General features: G+C 41.2%; 1 protein-coding gene across 13 annotated transcripts in view; it reads right to left on the bottom strand.

Annotated features, from left to right (window-relative positions):
• Positions 1 to 5,310: 5,310 nt before the first annotated feature.
• The window catches only part of LOC147121931 (single-stranded DNA-binding protein 3), a 167,140-nt gene continuing 154,078 nt past the window's right edge, over positions 5,311 to 18,372 (bottom strand). For 7 of the 13 annotated variants that reach the window (XM_085982498.1, XM_085982505.1, XM_085982502.1 and 4 more), the window contains 6 exons: positions 18,188 to 18,242; positions 15,848 to 15,918; positions 15,309 to 15,387; positions 14,914 to 14,942; positions 8,465 to 8,566; positions 5,311 to 6,740 (listed from right to left, as the gene is read on the bottom strand). In XM_085982498.1, coding sequence (XP_085838624.1) covers positions 6,639 to 6,740; positions 8,465 to 8,566; positions 14,914 to 14,942; positions 15,309 to 15,387; positions 15,848 to 15,918; positions 18,188 to 18,242 — 438 coding nt within the window. In that variant the 3' untranslated portion in view covers positions 5,311 to 6,638. Of the gene's footprint in view, positions 6,795 to 8,464; positions 8,567 to 14,913; positions 14,943 to 15,308; positions 15,388 to 15,847; positions 15,919 to 18,187; positions 18,243 to 18,372 lie in introns of all 13 variants that reach the window. The other 6 variants (XM_085982501.1, XM_085982509.1, XM_085982506.1 and 3 more) reach the window with 1 other exon arrangement.

The raw sequence follows: 18,372 nt of genomic DNA, 5'->3' as shown, positions 1-18,372 counted from the left end.
TTCCAGTAAGTTTGGTTTTTTTTTGTAAAAAGACATTTTTCTAGTATCTCATCTCCCTCAGTTAACTTCTCGGTCCCAATAAAAATCAGCTAGCATTTATCATTCTCAACGTACCAATCAGCTCTGCCGAATTGCTAAGTAGTTACTGTGGATAGGTCATGATGGACAGTGAGAAGGTCCCAGGTTTGATTCCTGTTCTGTGCAGAGTTGGCTGATCTCAGCCAAGGTGGCAACTGAGCTGCTACAATTGGGCTTGGCGTCTCTGGGCTAGGGAAGTGGGCGGAAGGGGTTAATAGTAAATGACTGCAATGCTGCCTGCAGTTGAACAACCTCACAGATGCGTTACCCTTACCCACAAGCACCAGCATTAGCTTCGGCCCTGTATAATCCAAGACAAGCACCGTCAAAGGGCAGTTTTGCTACAATAAAAACTTATTTGCCACACATCAAAAATTATCACTGGACAAGTTTCTGGAAAGCTGCCGGCAACCATGAAAATGTACTCAGCATGAGTCAGCATCTTTAGGAGAGGAAAATTAAAAATCACATCGTTTAAGGGTTTACAGCCTATAGCACAACAGCAGAGAGGAGGGACATGGGTTTCAATTTCTTCCACTGCCCAGAATTCCTGATCCCAGCTATGCTGCTATGGGGAGAGAGTTATCGACTGACGGCACATTCATTGAATCCCTAGTTATTAGCTGAAGAGTAGCATGGATAAAGGGCTTGGAGATCATCATTCATTCATGCCATGAACCTCAGGAGAGGCATGGAACGATAAGAGGAAAAAGAGAGGCAGGAAAGCAAGAGAAAATATGATTTGGTATTTTCAAAGAGTCAAAAACTCAAAATCCTATGTAACAAAATTAAACTACATTGTTAAAATATTTCTCCCCTCTTTTAAAAGTTGTTATTTTAAGAACAGTTAATGAGTTTTATTAAAAGACAAGGCAAACACCATCCAAGGGCAACACTGCTATAATACAAATTATTTGTTGCCACATTTATACACTTAATAGTGTAACTATCTTGGAATTTCATCAAGACCAACACCAAAAGGAACATTTCAAATCAATTCTTTCACTTCTAATGATAACACTTCAAAACTGAAACTTCTTGGTCTTGGTACTCTCTTTCCCCCAGTAATCTAACGGTTATTAATACCCAAAATTGGCATAATCTAATTATTTCTTGATTTTTCTTCAGTAATCTAAGAACATAAGAAATAGGAGTCGGCCATACGGCCCCTCGAGCCTGCTCCGCCATTCAATAAGATCATGGCTGATCACAGACCTCAACTCCACTTTCCTGCCCGATCTCCATATCCCTTGATTCCTCTAAATCCAAAAATCTATCTGAGCCTTGAATATACTCAAAAGAGTCAGCATTCACAGCCCTCTGGGGCAGAGAATTCCAAAGATTCACAACCCCCTGAGTGAAGAAATTCCTCCTCATCTCAGTCTTAAATGGCCTACCCCTTATCCTGAGACTGTGTCCCCTAGTTCTAGACTCTCCAGCCAGGGGAAACAACCTCTCAGCATCTACCCTGTCAATCCCCCTCAGAATCTTATATGCTTCAGTGAGATCACCTCTCATTCTTCTAAACTCCAGAGTGTATAGGCCCATTCTGCACAATCTCTCATCATAGGACAGCCCTCTCATCCCAGGAATCAATCTAGTGAACCTTAGTTGCACCGCCTCCAAGGCAAGTATATCCTTCCTTCAATAAGGAGACCAAAACTGTGCACAGTATTCCAGGTGTTGTCTCACCAAGGCCCTGTATAATTGTAGCAAGACTTCCTTACTCTTATACTGCAACCCTCTTGCAATAAAGGCCAACGTGCCATTTGCCTTCCTCATTGCTTGCTGTACCTGCATGCTAACTGTGTTACTTGCATGAAGACACACAAACCTCTCTGAACACTAACATTTGAAAGTTTCTCACCATTTAAAAAACTGTTTTTCTTCCTACCAAAGTGAATCTCACATTTCCCTACATTATACTCCATCTGCCACCTTACTGCCCACTCAGACTATCTATATCCCTTTGCAGACTCTCTTCTCCTCACAGCTTACTGTCCCACCTAGCTTTGTATCATCAACAAACTTGGATACATTACACTCGGTCCCTTCATCTAGGTCATGAATACCCAAATTGTAAATGTTTTGTCTTAAAATACTCCTGTGCAGTGCCTTGGGACGTTTTACTACATTAGAGGCGCTATATAAATACAAGTTGTTGTTGTAAATAGCTGAGGCCCCAACACTGATCCTTGTGGCACTCACTAGTTACAGCCTGCCAACGTGAAAAAGATCCAACTCCGTTTTCTGTCCCTTAACCAATTCTCTATCCATGCTACTATATTACCCCCAACCCCATGAAACCTAACCTTGTGTAATAACCTTTTATGTGGCACCTCATCGAATGCCTTTTGGAAATGCAAATATACATCCACTGGTTCCCCTTTATCTACCCTGCTAGTTACATCCTCAAAAAACGAATAAATTTGTCAAACACAATTTCCCTTTCATAAAACCATGTTGACTCTGCCTAATCAAGTTATGATTTTCGAAGTGCCCCGATACCACTTCCTTAACAATGGATTCCATAATTTTTCCGACGATTGATGTCAGGCTAACTGGCCTGTAGTTCCCCGTTTTCTCTCTCCCTCCTTTCTTGAATAGCGGTGTTACATTTGCGACCTTCCAATCCGCTGGGACCGTTCTAGAATCTAGGGAATTTTGGAAGATCAAAACCAATGCATCCACTATCTCTTCAGCCACCTCTTTTAGAACCCTAGGATGTAGGCCGTCAGGTCCAGGGGATTTGTCGGCTTTTAGCCCCATTAGCTTCTCTAGTACTTTTTCCTCTACTTATATTAATTATGTTAAGTTCCTCACCCTCATTAGACCCTTGGTTCCCCACCAAATCTAATGGTTATTAATACCCAAAATTGGCATAATCTAATTATTCCTTAATATTTCTTCACCTCCTATACTTTCCAACCTTGGTAATGTTCTGCACTAATGGACCGTGGCTCTACAACTAGAGTTCCCCAACAAAATTAAATCTTAGCATCTTTTTGTATTGACCTCATCAAAGGAAATCACCAACATGCCGAACACTAAAGAAAAATCTACTGAATTTCACCAACTTCAACTACACTACTCACATATCCCCAAGTTTTCATTAATTGCACTGTTACAGTGATGGCTCCATTGGGTAACTGAAATTACAAAAGAATGTTTCACCATACTATTACAGTAATCTAAATAATTCCATGCAGCAATGTGCACAGACAAGAGAGGCCCAGGCTTATTTACATTAACTTCAACACTGTCGTCCAGTCTCACACTGCACAGAAAACGTATAAGCTTAACATTTACTCACTTTCCATGTCCATTTTTTTCTTGGCTTCATTATTTTTCATGCATGAGACTTTCTAGCTTTCCGTAATATTTATCTCTTTTGTGTAGATTAGAAGCTAATTTGCTTTGTAACCAGCTCTCATTACTTTAACTCTATTCTTACTTTATTTTAGCATGTTTTGTATTTATTTTATTTTCTGCCTTGCCCTTTTTATACTTTAGACAATTTCTTTTGGTCTGTCTTCTTGTCCATAATTTATTTACCTTTTTAGCCCTTTAAATTCATAAAATATACATACATATATTCAGTGTAGTTGCTGTACAAACTGGTCACCTGCAGGAGAATGCATTGACACACTGGAGTTTTAGTTTGGTTAGCACATGCTATAACAATGCATTATTTTGGGGTCCTCTTTTTTTTATTATATAATCATAGACAAAATATATAGACAACATCTTCTTGTTCACTTAATTCTCATTCCTTTTTCAACTCCCCTATTCTTTCGGACCAGTTCTGTCACATGCCCTTCTCATGGTCGATGCCACTTCATATCCTTGGAGATTTCATTTGTGTATTCTGTCTGGGTGAGGCTCTCCACCTAATACCAAGAGATTTTCAAAGTTATGAAAAGTTGAGGGTAAATGATGGAAGACTGGTTCCACTGGTTGACAAATAATTAATGGGGTGGAGGTTCAGCATAATCACTGGAACAATGAAGGCAGACAGTTAGACGTACTTTTCTTTAAATTAAAACATGGAATACTTTACGACAAGTGGCTATTGAGGCAGAGTTCATAACGTAACTTAAAATGAATTGGATTTGAAAAGGAAGAATATAAAAGGCTACGAGGAAAAGGCAGGGATATTGGATAACAGTAGATGCTCCAGGTGAAATACCAGCACAAATATCGACGTGATAGGCCAAATCCCCATGCAAAAATCTGCATTTCACCCAAAGAATGGGAAATTTGAAATACCGAATGGAACGGATACTAGTTACCAGTCCATTTTAAGCTGGTTTCTATTCCTAATTTCTGTATTTCAATTCATTTTAAATTCTCTTCCAAATTCTGCCTCCCCATTCCATTCAATTGCACCTTCCCATTCAAAAAAATATCTCTGTATTCTAGTTAAGATCTGTTAGCCTTTCACTAGTGTTTTGTGAAATTTTACATTCCAGGTGAGGAATGTTAATGCTCGAGAATGAAATACTTCTCTATTTCAGGCACCCAGCATCAACAAACACACCTACAACAAGCTAGTAGAAAAGGCAAAATGCATTTATATGGCACCTTAACAGATCTCTCAAACATCTCAAAATGCTTCACATAAAATGGATAAAGATTCTGATTACAGCTACTTCTGTTCTGCTCATACCTCTGAACACCATCCCCTACTGCACCAATGTGGGATTTCCATTTCCCATACCATCCTGTGCTCTTTGAGTGTGCCAATTTGTGCTGCAGGCCCACACCCCTACAAATTGAGCCGAGGCTTCCCAAACACTCTTGAGCAGACAGGAAAGGTTTTGATGGCATCATCTTGGTCTGGATTCAAACCCAGGCTACACCGGTACACTGTGCTGACCTTACCCACTGTGCACATACCTGACTGTTCAATCCATGCACTTTCCACCATTTGCTACTTTCATAACTAATTTCCTTTGCCCTCTTCAGGTGAAAGTTCCAAAGAGTTTTCCTGATGTGACACAGAGCCTTCCCATCTTGCATGAGCATCTGACAGCATGCTCCCTTTTCAAACAAACATATCCATCTCTGCCACATTTCACTTTTCTACACAATACAGAAGGAAATTTATTTCAATGGTAACTTCTAATTTTGCTAAAATCCTTTTAAGAGGAAGAACAGCAATTATCAATACTTCTTCAAACAATCTTTAAGGTAGGAAAGGGTCAACAAGTTAGCAGAAAAGAATCAAAATTAAGTTTTATGTTTATATTTATTACAGCGTTGGAGAAAAGAACCGTTTCATTCAAAACCATCCCAATGAAGACAATAATTTAGCGAATTTGTAAAATTACATTTGCCAGACTTGTCTCTTTTCTTTTTTCTCAGTTTAAAATGCACGATTTCCTGGAGACCGAAATCTACAGTAAAACACCAAAATTTCATCAGTATGTTCCAATCTGACTGCAAATAGGAGATTTACATACTCGTTCAGCGACTCTACAGCTAAACAGTTAGAATGATTTTAAACACATCTAAAAAGGCAATTCATTTAGAAAGATCTTGCTATTCCCCAACCCCCACCACCCCCCAAAAAACAAAAACAAAGTATGTTAACATCCCATAACCTGCAGTCAGCACAATAAACACAGTTGACGTTCCTGAAAACTCTGTAAAGGGGTGCAGAAAAAACATCCCTCAATAAAACATTAGCAACAAATATTGAACACAAAACTACAATGTAGAATTTTTTCTTTTTTATAACCAGACTACAAGGTAAGAAACACAGAACAGCTACAATGTTATCAAGAATCAGCACAAGGGTTGTCCAGGCAAGATAATATTTTACATAACTTGATACACATTGTATAGAAGTGGGTTTAAACAAAAGACCATCTACAGGTAGTGTGTAACTGTACAGAGATCCCAGCACGATTGTAGTGCCACTAAAACTGTTTATTTTCCTCTCTCTCAATCACGTGTCTGCAGTTGTCTCTTTCTTGCGTACAGAGTTTTCCTCTGGATCGATAAAGGTAAGTAACAGAGGAATGAACCAATCCAGATTCGAGGTGTGCATGTACGTGTGGGTGCGGGGAAGGGGCGGAGGGGGGATAGCGGGAGGTGGGAGAAAGATATACGATCCTCTCAAACTGGAACCCACTGCGCAAATCATCGTTCAGCTACACAGGTATGGAACAAGCCACTGATTAACACCTTGCACCTGGAGGGGAAGGCTCACAGAAGCAAGAAAAAATAATTTGCGCCACCAAAAAAAAGGGCCTTCGAAAGTAAACCACATTGTGTAAACGTCCCAGATAAAATGGCTACAATATGGACAACATCGGATCTTATACCTAGACTAGCGCCTTATTCAGTTCAGCACAAAGATACACGGGTTCAGAGGATGAAGCGGAGGAGGCCTGTTCGGGTGCTAGAGGCGTTTAAATTGTTTTCTTTGCTTCAAAAAGATGCGATGTGTAACGTACAGTCCTTCCAGGAGAAGGGTATTATGTCTTGAATCTTTTTTTTTGTCCTTCATGTTTATGGAATAAAAGAAGTTCAGCCTTTTTATTGCGTGAAACTCAAAATTGGGGTTTTGCCCCCAGTTCCTCGTCAACACGTTGAACTGCTTCTTGCATACGTTCTTTAATCTTCCAGAGGGCAGCCGTCTCGTCATTCTGGTCCTGGAGAAGGGGGAAGGGGAAAAATCACACGCTCATCGTCATGCTGGGGGAATACTGAAAGAAAGTGACAAAGATTACATGGGTTGGAACCATACATCTTATACCAGACCAATTCAGAAAATCTGGGTTCTATTAAACATGACAGACCTGCAAATATAGTTTGCTGAGATTGGCTTAACCTACTCGACATGACAATTATTCAATCTCCACTGCCATGGAGGGAGTAACTCCATCTTTTCCTCTTTCTTTGTCACCGAGAGAAAGCTGAGCAACCGAGATATGGGTCTCCGCCAATGAGTAGCAAGAGCTCCAAGCCAGCAGCATGAGAATAACTCCTAACCTTCTTATAACCCCCTCTCCCATTCTCTATCCTTCTGCCCACTCACCCAAGGTTGGGTTTCCACTCAGAGCTCCCTGTAGGGACATGCTGGAGATCAACAATTTAGCATATTTTTACTAAAGCACCTGGATCTTCAATTTCTGAAACTAAAAGTCACTTCTTTTCAATTAAAGTTTTGCTCTCCAGCTGACTTGTTTTTGGGAATTTACTCATTTCGACCTACAGCTAAGTAATTCCCAGCCGATTCACCTAGGAACAGTACTGCCTTTTGTGCTTTAAGAAGGGGGAACTAGCAGCATTTAAAGAATTAAAATAAATGCCTATTCATAAAGGAATTTTTACCATCTCCATTTTATTCTTTCCTTACTCTTTCTTCCCAAGGGCAATGACTCAGGTTGGGCTTTGGTTCATCAGGCACCAACAGCCCTCCAGTATTTCATACTTAGTTATGGGAGGTACGATAGAAACTGGGGGTTATTTTCATTAGAACAAAGGTGGTTAAGAGCAAATCTGATAGAAGTGTTTAAAATATTGAGTGGTTTTGATAAAGTAAATCAGGAAAAACCATTTCCACCAGCCAGTCAGTAAGTAAAAGATTACACGGGTTGGAAACATCCATCTTACTTAAGAAAATCTGGGTTCTAATAATCATGGCTAAACTAGAATTTGCTGAGATCATCAAAAGAATGGAGAGAAAGGTTAGGAAACATTTTATTTATGAAAGCAGAATCTGTAATAGCTTTCAAAAAGGAAGTGGTTACATATTTTTAAAAGAAAAAATTAGAAGGGATATGGGGAAAGGGACTAATTGGATGGTTCTTGCAGTGAGCAGACATGGGCTCAATGGACCAAATAGCCTCATCCTGTGCTGTAGAATTCTATGATCTATTCAGTGGTGATGGGGTAACACAACCAAGCCCAATCCTGTTCTTGCCTAACGGCCACACTCACATGCTTTCTCTCCTCTTTAACCTGGGGATTCTGTGGCCGATTGCAGCTCTCCTTTTGTTACCTAGGCTGAGGTTTGCGACCTCTGCACAGACTGAAAAATCAAATCTGGGGCCTTCCTGCTCTGCAACTGCTCAGTTTTAGGTTTTTCAGTTGCAAGAATTTTATATTGGCCCCACAGTCAAGAAGTGTTCAAGGAGACAAATGTTTTGTCACTTCTATCAGCTAATAATTTTGTGTGAAGCCACAGTAGGTATAATCAACCCTCAAACACTGTTATCTTATAACTTTAAAGAAAATATATTTTAACGACTATGCCAGAAAAGGAAATATGAATGATATAAAGCTTTTCTTTTCTTCAAAAGAACACCAAGCAAAACCTGCAATGGTTATTTGTGTTAGCAAGTACTTGTCTATGGTATTTACACATACTCACATTATCATTTTGGAAGGAGTGGAGAAAATTGCCTCCTAATTCACCGTCATCTCTTGGAGTGCCTGGAGGATTAGTAATGCTGCTCATGTTGTTGGGAGAATTCTGGAAATTAAATAATTTCACTGTCAATAAAACAAGGGGAGTTCTCCCCTGTAAAAATACAGGTGTACCAGCTATAGCAAGTGAACCTAAAACCACACAGCTGCTATATGACAACTTTAAATTTCAGTGACTAGCACAACTTGTTAAATTCTAAATTTATGCCTTTAACATGACGTGTGTTGCTCCCGTTGTTCTCAACTTATGGGGTATCTATCGACCTGCTTTAATCTCATCACATGGCACATCAGCTCACAGGGAGAGGGGAGCAATGCCACTCAACATTTGTGTTTTTAATAAGCGGCTGTGGGTGAAAATAAAGGTCGGTGATTTTCAGGCCAAGTTGAGCAGCGGGAGCGGCGGACCTGCGAGGGAGCAGCGGCTGTGGGTGAAAATAAGGGTCGGTGATTTTCAGGCCCAGTCGAGCAGCGGCAGTGGTGGACCTGCGAGGCAGCGGCGGCAGAATTCGAGAGTGACGTCACAGTACAGAAAGTGATGCCGGCACAGGGGAAGCAGCTGATTGGGTGAGTGCGGGGCCAGGTGAGTATTTACACTACTCTATAGTTTGACAGTTAAGGTTAATAGTTTATAAAGTTTAAAAGGTCTTAATTTTGTGGTTTATAGTTGCTAAGGGCTCTGTTGTGTAGCGGGGCGTGCTAGGAAACAAATGTATCATTTAATTGTAGTGTAATTAGTGGTATTGATTTGATTTAATTTAATTTGAATTAAAGGGCAAGTCATGGCAGGACAGCTCAGCCCCATGGCATGCTCCTCCTGCACTGTGTGTGAAATCAGGGACACTTCCTGTGTCCCTGACGACCATGTGTGCGGGAAGTGTATCCAGCTGCAGCTACTGGCAGACCGTACTGCGGCGCTGGAGCTGCGAATGGATACATACTGGAGCATTCGCGATGCTGAGGACGTCGTGGATATCACGTTTAATCAGTTGGTCACACCGCAGGTAAAGGCTGCACAGGCAGGAAGGGAATGGGTGACTGCCAGGCAGAGTAGTAGGCGCAGGCAGGTAGTGCAGGGGTCCCCTGTGGCCATCCCCCTCTCAAACAGATATACCGCTTTGGATATTGTTGAGGGAGATGGCTTATCGGGTGAAGGCAGCAGCAGCCAACTTCCTGGCACCGTGGGTGGTTCTGCTGCACAGGACAGGAAGAAAAAGAGTGGGAGAGCTATAGTAATAGGGGATTCTATTGTAAGGAGAATAGATAGACGTTTCTGCGGCCACAAACGAGATTCCAGGATGGTATGTTGCCTCCCTGGTGCAAGGGTCAAGGATGTCTCAGAGCGGCTGCAGGGCATTCTTGGGGGTGGGGGGGTGGTGAACAGCCAGTTGTCGTGGTGCATATAGGTACCAACGATATAGGTAAAAACTGGGATGAGTTCCTAAAAGCTGAATTTAGGGAGTTAGGAGGCAAATTAAAAAAATAGGACCTCAAAAGGTAGTAATCTCAGGATTGCTACCAGTGCCACGTGCTAGTCAGAGTAGAAATAGAAGGATATTTCAGATGAATATGTGGCTAGAAGAATGGTGCAAGGGGGAGGGATTCAAATTCCTGGGACATTGGAACCAGTTCTGGGGGAGGTGGGATCAGTACAAACTGGACGGTTTGCACCTGGGCAGGACCGGGACCAATGTCCTTGGGGGAGTGTTTGCTAATGCTGTTGGGGAGGGTTTAAACTAAAATGGCAGGGGGTTGGGAACCTGTACAGGGAGACAAAGGAAAGGGAAACAAGGATAGAAGCAAAAGACAGGAAGGGGAAAAGCAAAAGTGGCAGTCAGAGAAATCAAGGGTTTAAATCAAACATGGCCACAGTAAATAATAATTCTAAAAGGTCTAAGAGTGTTAAAAAACAAGCCTGAAGGCTTTGTGTCTTAATGCAAGGAGCATTCGTAATAAAGTGGATAAATTATCTGCGCAAATAGATGGAAATGGATATGATATGATTGGGATTACGGAAACATGGCTCCAGGGTGACCAAGGCTGGGAATTCAACATCCAGGGGTATTCAATATTCAGGAAAGATAGGCAAAAAGGAAAAGGAGGTGGGGTAGCATTGCTGGTTAAAGAGGAGATTAACACAATAGTAAGGAAGGATATTAGCTCTGATGATGTGGAACCTGTATGGGTAGAGCTGAGAAATACCAAGTGGCAGAAAACGTTAATGGGAGTTGTATACAGACCCCCAAACAGTAATGCTGAGGTTGGGAATGGCATTAAACGGGAAATTAGAGACGCGTGCAATAAGGGCACAGCAGTTATCATGGGTAACTTTAATCTACATATAGATTGGGCTAACCAAATTAGTAACAATACTGTGGAGGAGGAATTCCTGGAGTGTATACGGGATGCTTTCCTGGACCAATATGTCGAGGAACCAACTAGAGATCAGGCCATCTTAGACTGGGTATTATGTAATGAGAAAGGATTGATTAGCAATCTTGTTGTGCGAGGCCCCTTGGGGAGGAGCGATCATAATATGATAGAATTCTTCATTAAGATGGAGAGTGAAGTATTTGACTCAGAGACTAGGGTCCTGAATTTAAATAAAGGAAACTACGATGGTATGAGGCACGAGTTGGCTAGGATGGATTGGGGAATGTTACTTAAAGGGTTGATGGTGGATAGGCAATGGCAAACATTTAAAGAACGCATGGATGAACTACAGAATTTGTTCATCCCCGTTTGGCATAAAAATAAAACAAAAAAGGTGACTCAACCGTGGCTAACAAGGGAAATTAGGGATAGCATAAGATCCAAGGAGAGGACATATAAATTGGCCAGAAAAAGCAGCAAACCTGAGGATTGGGAGCAGTTTAGGATTCAGCAAAGGAGGACAAAGGGATTAATTATGAAGGGGAAATAGAGTATGAGAGTAAGCTTTCAGGGAACATAAAAACTGACTGTAAAAGCTTCTACAGATATGTGAAGAGAAAAAGATTGGTGAAGTCAAGCATAGGTCCCTTGCAGTCAGAATCAGGGGAATTTATAATGGGGAACAAAGAAATGGCAGACCAATTAAATACATAGTTTGGTTCTGTCTTCACAAAGGAGAACACAAATAACCTTCCAGAGATGTCAGGGAACATAGGGTCTAATGAGAGGGAGGAACTGAATGAAATCAGTATTTGTAGGGAAATTGACGGGATTGAAGGCCGATAAATCCCCAGGGCCTGATAATCTACATCCTAGGGTACTTAAGGAAGTGGCCCTAGAAATAGTAGATGCATTGCTGGTCATCTTCCAAAATTCTATAGACTCTGGAACAGTTCCCATGGATTAGAGGGTAACTAAAGTTACCCCACTATTCAAAAAAGGTGGTAGAGAGAAAACGGGGAATTATAAGCCTGACATCGGTAGTGGGGAAAATGCTAGAGTCCATTATAAAAGATGCAATAGCAGAGCACTTGGAAAACAGTGACAGGATCGGACAAAGTCAACATGGATTTACAAAAGGTAAATCGTGCTTGACTAATCTATTGGAATTTTTTGAGGATGTAACTGGTAGAATAGATAAGGGAGAACCAATGGATGTGGTGTATTTGGACTTTCAGAAGGCTTTCGATAAGGTCCCGCATAAGAGATTAGCGTGTAAGGTTAAAGCACAAGGGATTGGGGGCAAGGTACTGACTTGGATAGAGAACTGGTTGGCAGACAGGAAGCAAAGAGTTGGAATAAACGGCAGGCAGTGACTAGTGGGGTACCGCAGGGATCGGTCCTAGGACCCCAGCTATTCACAATATATATTAATGATCTAGACGAGGGAACTAGATGTAATATCTCCAAGTTTGCAGATGACACAAAGCTGGGTGGGCGTGTGTGCTGTGAGGAGGATGCCGAGAAACTCCAGTATGATTTGGACAGTTTGGGTGATTGGGCAGATGCATTATAATGTGGATAAATGCGAGGTTATCTACTTTGGTGGCAAAAACAGGAAGACAGATTATCTGAACGGCAATAGATTGGGAGAAGGGGAAGTGCAACGAGACCTGGGTGTCCTTGTGCACCAGTCGCTGAAGGTAAGCATGCAGGTGCAGCAGGCGGTTAAGAAGGCAAATGGTATGTTGGCCTTCGGAGCGAGAGGATTTGAGTACAAGAACAAGATTGACTTGCTGCAGTTGTACAGGGCCTTAGTGAGACCACACCTTGAGTATTGTGTGCAGTTTTGGTCGCCTTATCCAAGGAAGGATGTTCTTGCCATGGAGGGAGTGCAGCGAAGATTCACCAGACTGATACCTGGGATGGCAGGAATGATGAGGAGAGATTGGGTCGATTGGGCTTATACTCGCTGGAGTTTAGAAGAGAGGGGATCTCATTGAAACTTATAAAATTCTAACAGGACTAGACAGACTAGATGCAGGAAGGATGTTCCCAATGGCAGGGGAGTCCAAAACCAGGGGTCACAGTCTAACGATAAGGGGTAAGCCATTTAGGACTGAGATGAGGAGGAATTTCTCCATCCAGAGAGTGGTGAACCTGTGGAATTCTCTACCACAGAAGGTAATTGAGGCCAATTCATTCAATATATTCAAGAAGGAGTTAGATATATTTCTTAAGGCTAAAGGGATCAAGGGATATGGGGAGAAGGCAGGGACAGGGTACTGAGTTTGGATGATCAGCCATGATCTCATTGAATGGCGGAGCAGGCTCGACGGGCTATCTTCTATGTTTCTAATAGAGGCCAGTAGTTCGACCTTTAAAAGTCTGTCACTGGATTCCATCAGCAGCTCTTAACCCGTGGGTTGTGATCCCCCTAGAGTTGCTGGTGCTCCACTCCCCAATCGGATGGTCCAAAGGTACAAAAACACAAAACTCTTGCAGATGCTAGAAATCAAAATAAAGAGAAAAATATGCTGGAAACACTCAGGAGTTCAGGCAGCATCTGTGGCGATAGGGAGGTAGGGTTAACATTTCAGGTCGATGACCTTTCGTCAGAACTAGAAGCGGTTACAGATAAACAGCCTAATAGGAGGAACAGAGGCAGGGAAAAGGGAGGGGGTGGGGAGGGGGAAAAAGGGAAAGAGTGGTCTACGATGAGGTGGAGGACAGGAGATGACAACATGATAGAAGTGATGACGGTGAAAGACAAAAGGAGGCAATAATGAGTGAGAGAAATTAGAGAAACAAAGATAAACAGGAGACACAGAGGATGTGTAAAAGTGGAATAGCAGAGGGGGAGGGAAGCATAGGAAATCTGGTGCTTTACCACGTTAATTCTCTGTCTCACTCCCATTCCGATCTCTCTGTCCTTGGCTGCCTACACAGTTCCAAAGAAGCTCAATGCAAGCTTGAGGAACAGCACCTCATCTTTCTACTGGGCACTTTACAATTCTTCTGGCCGTAACATTGATTTTAACAACTTCAGACCTTTACCACAGCTCCAATTTACTTTCAGACAGTAGGTGCTGTTGATGCAGGGTAGGTGCACCCGCATTTCCAGGGATTGGGGAGGTTGTAGGCTGATGCTCGGGGTGATCTGCACCTGTGACATTTCTCTGCCTTTTACTTCCACCACATTCCTGGGCCACTGGAGCTTTCTCCACATTGCCAGGTTTCCCATGCTTGCCTCCCCTTTACTATTCTGTTGTAATCATTCACACATCCTCTGGGTCATGTATACATCTTTTATTTCTCTAATCTCTCTCATTCTTGCCTCCTTTTGTCACACCATTATCGCTTCTGTCAATTAATCACCACTGCTCCTCCACCTAAATCACAGACCTCTCTTATTTTTCTCCCCACCCCCTTTTGCCGTCTCTGGTCCAAAGGGAATTTTGTGCAGACTTTATACACCCAAAGTCTGCTCCGACTCAGATTACACACGGGAAGCCTTGTCACCAGCCCAGCACGTGGTCAGGGGAAAGGAAGTCAATCAACATGAGGTCCTTTTAGGGGATGAATTTGTTTGCACATTTAAAGAAAACCAGATGGCAATTATATAGGCAACTGTAATGTGTTGGCATGATCTGAAAAATAAATGTATGTTAAAGCAACTGACATGATATCTGCTCTAGATGATGCAAAACAAATAGTAAATTTGCTGATTAACTGTTCAATTCATGTGCATTATCAGCTCTCCCAAATGTGTTTGTTGCACTTAACATTATACACTCATGTAGGAGATTAAATGAGTGCACCCAAGAACCAAACTTCTGCTTGCGAACTTTTCCACAATGTGCAGCCTTTATCAATATGGAACAAGTAATATTTCTCCCCCACCCCGCAACCTACTGATTCCAGATTTGATCAAAGAACCACTTCATCTAGGAGCTTCTGTTAGATTCTTACTTTATATTCAGTATTATACTAAATTAATGATTAAAGCTAGACTCATACCTTAGGGATCCCGTCCATATCTCCTGATCCTGAGGGAAGTAACAAAAATATATTTAGCTTAAAAAGTGCTTTCCCCCCCCCCCTATAAATCACCATATATGTCTGACAATACAAGACCACATTGGAAAAACATTGCTGAAAAATCCATCATTGTTTGCAACTCATCATACACAAGGTTCACTAAGATACACTGTGACTGTACATTAATATTTCACTCTTCCATGTAAATAATTCCAAATTCTTCTTGCTTACTGATTCCAGTACCTCCTTCCTACCCAAGGCCTCGGAAGCCCTCTTAGTTACACTTATTTCTATTCTCCTGAGCAGGCTTCAGTTTGAACACTGATTGTTTAGACTTCCCTTTTATCATTATTTCTGGTAGGAAGGCAACTTACCTAATGATCCATTCATGTGATGTGGCTCAATTCCTCCCATTCCACCCATGGGACCCTCGGAGCCAGGCCCCAGTGGGAACTGGAAGGAAAAAAAATGAAGGAAAATGAAATAAAAATACCTGTTCACTATTTCTATGGCTGATGCAGTTCAGTGGCAAATGGCAAACAATCTGCTTAAGATGGCCACCCAAGAGTACAATGAGACTCTGGCAATAAACAAGGTTGAGGAGCCACAACCTTGAAAGCACAATTAATTGTAGTTTCTGATGAAGAGGCTATACCCAAAACATTCATCTTTTGTCTATTCTCTTTCCAGATGCTAATGGACTAGCTGTGCAAGTCCAGAGTTTTCTATTTTATTCTTTTTATCATTTCAATTCATTGAATTATTTTAAGCCTAAATGTCAATGGTGTGCTTTAGGTCCCATACTTTAAAGCAAAGAAAAAGTTGGCACTTTTGTTTCTGTTGTGACCTGAATTGTGATGAATCAAGGGGTTTTCCCTAGTTGCCGTTTTTTTCCTTGTGGAAACTAACTTACATTTGATCGGCTTCCACCGGGTGGCACTGGATTAATCATTGTGTACATGTTGTCACTGGAATTCGTTGAATCTGTATTTGAGAAAGACAAAAAAAAGTAAACGTAATTAACTCAGCCTCCATTCATTCAGGTTAAACGTGCAACACTTGCATGGGAAGCTCTCTGGGTTTCTTGGCCTCAAGCGCCCTTTAAAACCAAGATTTTCCTTTATCATTTGTTGATAAAGTCATTTGATGTTGAAATAGTTTGTTTTAGTTACTTTGTTCATTACTTAGTATTTACAGCACAGAAACAGCCATTCGGCCCAACAGGTCCATGCTGGTGTTTATATTCCACACGAGCCTCCTCCTACCCGTCTTCATCTAATCCCATCAACATAACCTTTTATTCCTTTCTTCCTCATGTGTTTATCTAGCTTCCCCATAAATGCATCTATGCTATTCGCTTCAACCACTCCTTGTGGTAGTGAGTTCCACATTCTAACCACTCTCTGGGTAAAGAAGTTACTCCTGAATTTCCTATTGAATTTATTCGTGACTCTCTTATATTTATGGCCCCTAGTTCAGGTCTCCCCTGCAAGTGGAAACATTTACTCTACGTCTACGCTATCAAATCTTTTCATAATCTTAAAGACCTCTATCGGGCCACTCCTCAATCTTCTCTTTTCTAAAGAAAAAAGAGTCCCAGCTTGTTCAATCTTTCCTGATAGGTATAACCTCTCAGTTCTGGTATCTTTTTTGCACCTCCTCCAGTGCCTCTATATCCTTTTATAACCAGAACGGTTCACAGTACTCCAAGAGTGGTCTAACCAAGATTCTATACACATTTAACATAACTTCTCTGCTTATCAATTCTATCCCTCTAGAAGTGAACCCCAGTGCTTTGTTTGCTTTTTTAAAAATTGAAGTATTAATCTGCGTCGCTATTTGTAGTGATTTGTGTATCTGTACCCACATAATTCAGCTATTTTCACCACACTTGTAGCTTAAATCTGGTTTAATTAAAGCTTGCCACCAGCTCAGTCTCTAGTTGAATTACACATGATTACCCGTGCTAGTGTACAGCAATGTGTGGATTAACTTTCTATTTAAGGAGAGATCAGGATCTCTCAAAAACGTCATGAATTGTGTTCAATTTTAGCATTTCATTTTTTTTTTTAATTGTTTAACTGAGTGCTGATGATAACTAGCTTCTAATTGTTACTGAGCCCCACAGCATAAGGGAGCGCAGCTAAAAGAACTCAATCAATGAAGCATCTCAAATTACAGTGAACTGCCAAAGCCTATTCATTTACACTTTGACTATATCCTCCTAGCCTCTCTTACTGAGACTAACGGATTTAAAAGAATAAGGCATCTTAAAGTTAATCATAATCCTTGAGGAAACAGAAGTTGTAAAATTCAGTCTCTAATGTAATGGATTGAACTTGGTGTAGCATCTTGTCATTTGTTCCCAATGTTCTTAGTACTGAAATGTTTCAAATAGGTTCGTGGTACAACGAATGAGGGGTGCAGTCTTCCTACCAAATCATTGTTTCCCTACCATATAATTACAACAGATCAGTGGTTAACCAGTCATTTATGAGAATCTCATCACTGAAACCAAGCACCAAAACCCTCATTCATGAATTTATTACATTGAACACAGAAAAAAAGAGACTATGTAAAACCAGGCACATTACACCAAAAGCTCTGGACTTTACAATCTGGTTAACAAAGTGATTCAAACACGCTCTGGTTGTAGAAACCAAAACCCACCCATTATGATTTTTAAAAATAATCTAAATCTAAATGTTCAGAGACTCACCAGAACAATTTCATATACAATTCATTCGGTATAAACGTTAAACAGGCAGCTCCGAGAAAAATATAAAATTTATCAACTCATTTCTGAATTGTGTCAAATTTAAGTGTGATTGCATTGTGCTTTTAAGAAAACATTGCTTATGATCAGAAGGTTAATTTATCCTAACTGCAATTAAACAGGTAATTAAACCATGCGGTGAGTGCTGATGCCACAATTGAGGGAATTAGCTTGGAGTACTTACTGAGTCCAACACATGGGGGAACCCATCAATAGAGAATTATTAATCTCATACTGTTGGCCTTCTCCCAGTCAGTGACAAAATTGTGTGATCAGCACTTAGTGTTTGAAGAAAAACTACTGGGAGAAAAAGCAGGCAAGGCTCTGATTGTTATCAAAGGATTACTGACTGGATATTCATTGGGTTAAAATGTGGCACCTGCACATGTTTTCACTTGAAATCTTGGAAAGTAGTTAAGACTAGCATGTGTTTTAAGATTTTAACATCAGTACTGAGACTCGTGGGTAAAGCTGTACCTGCTGGACTTGGCATTATCGGTGTTCCTGGAGGACCTCCACCACCAGGGGGCCCCTGTGAACAAAATACACAAATCAGCCTCACGATTGAATTATTACAGCCGGCAGTGGGTTATGCTGCTGTAAGCAAACTGGTCCAAGCGCTTGGTGCATGGCTAAATATTCTCAATACAGCGCTAGAAAGC

This window comes from Somniosus microcephalus, chromosome 3 (assembly GCF_052327205.1).
Source record: "Somniosus microcephalus isolate GS21.2 chromosome 3, FLI_Smic_1.0, whole genome shotgun sequence".
Classification (NCBI taxonomy): domain Eukaryota; kingdom Metazoa; phylum Chordata; class Chondrichthyes; order Squaliformes; family Somniosidae; genus Somniosus; species Somniosus microcephalus.
The sequence above is the reverse complement of the archived record's forward strand: the minus strand, read 5'-3'. Positions and strand labels throughout refer to the sequence as shown.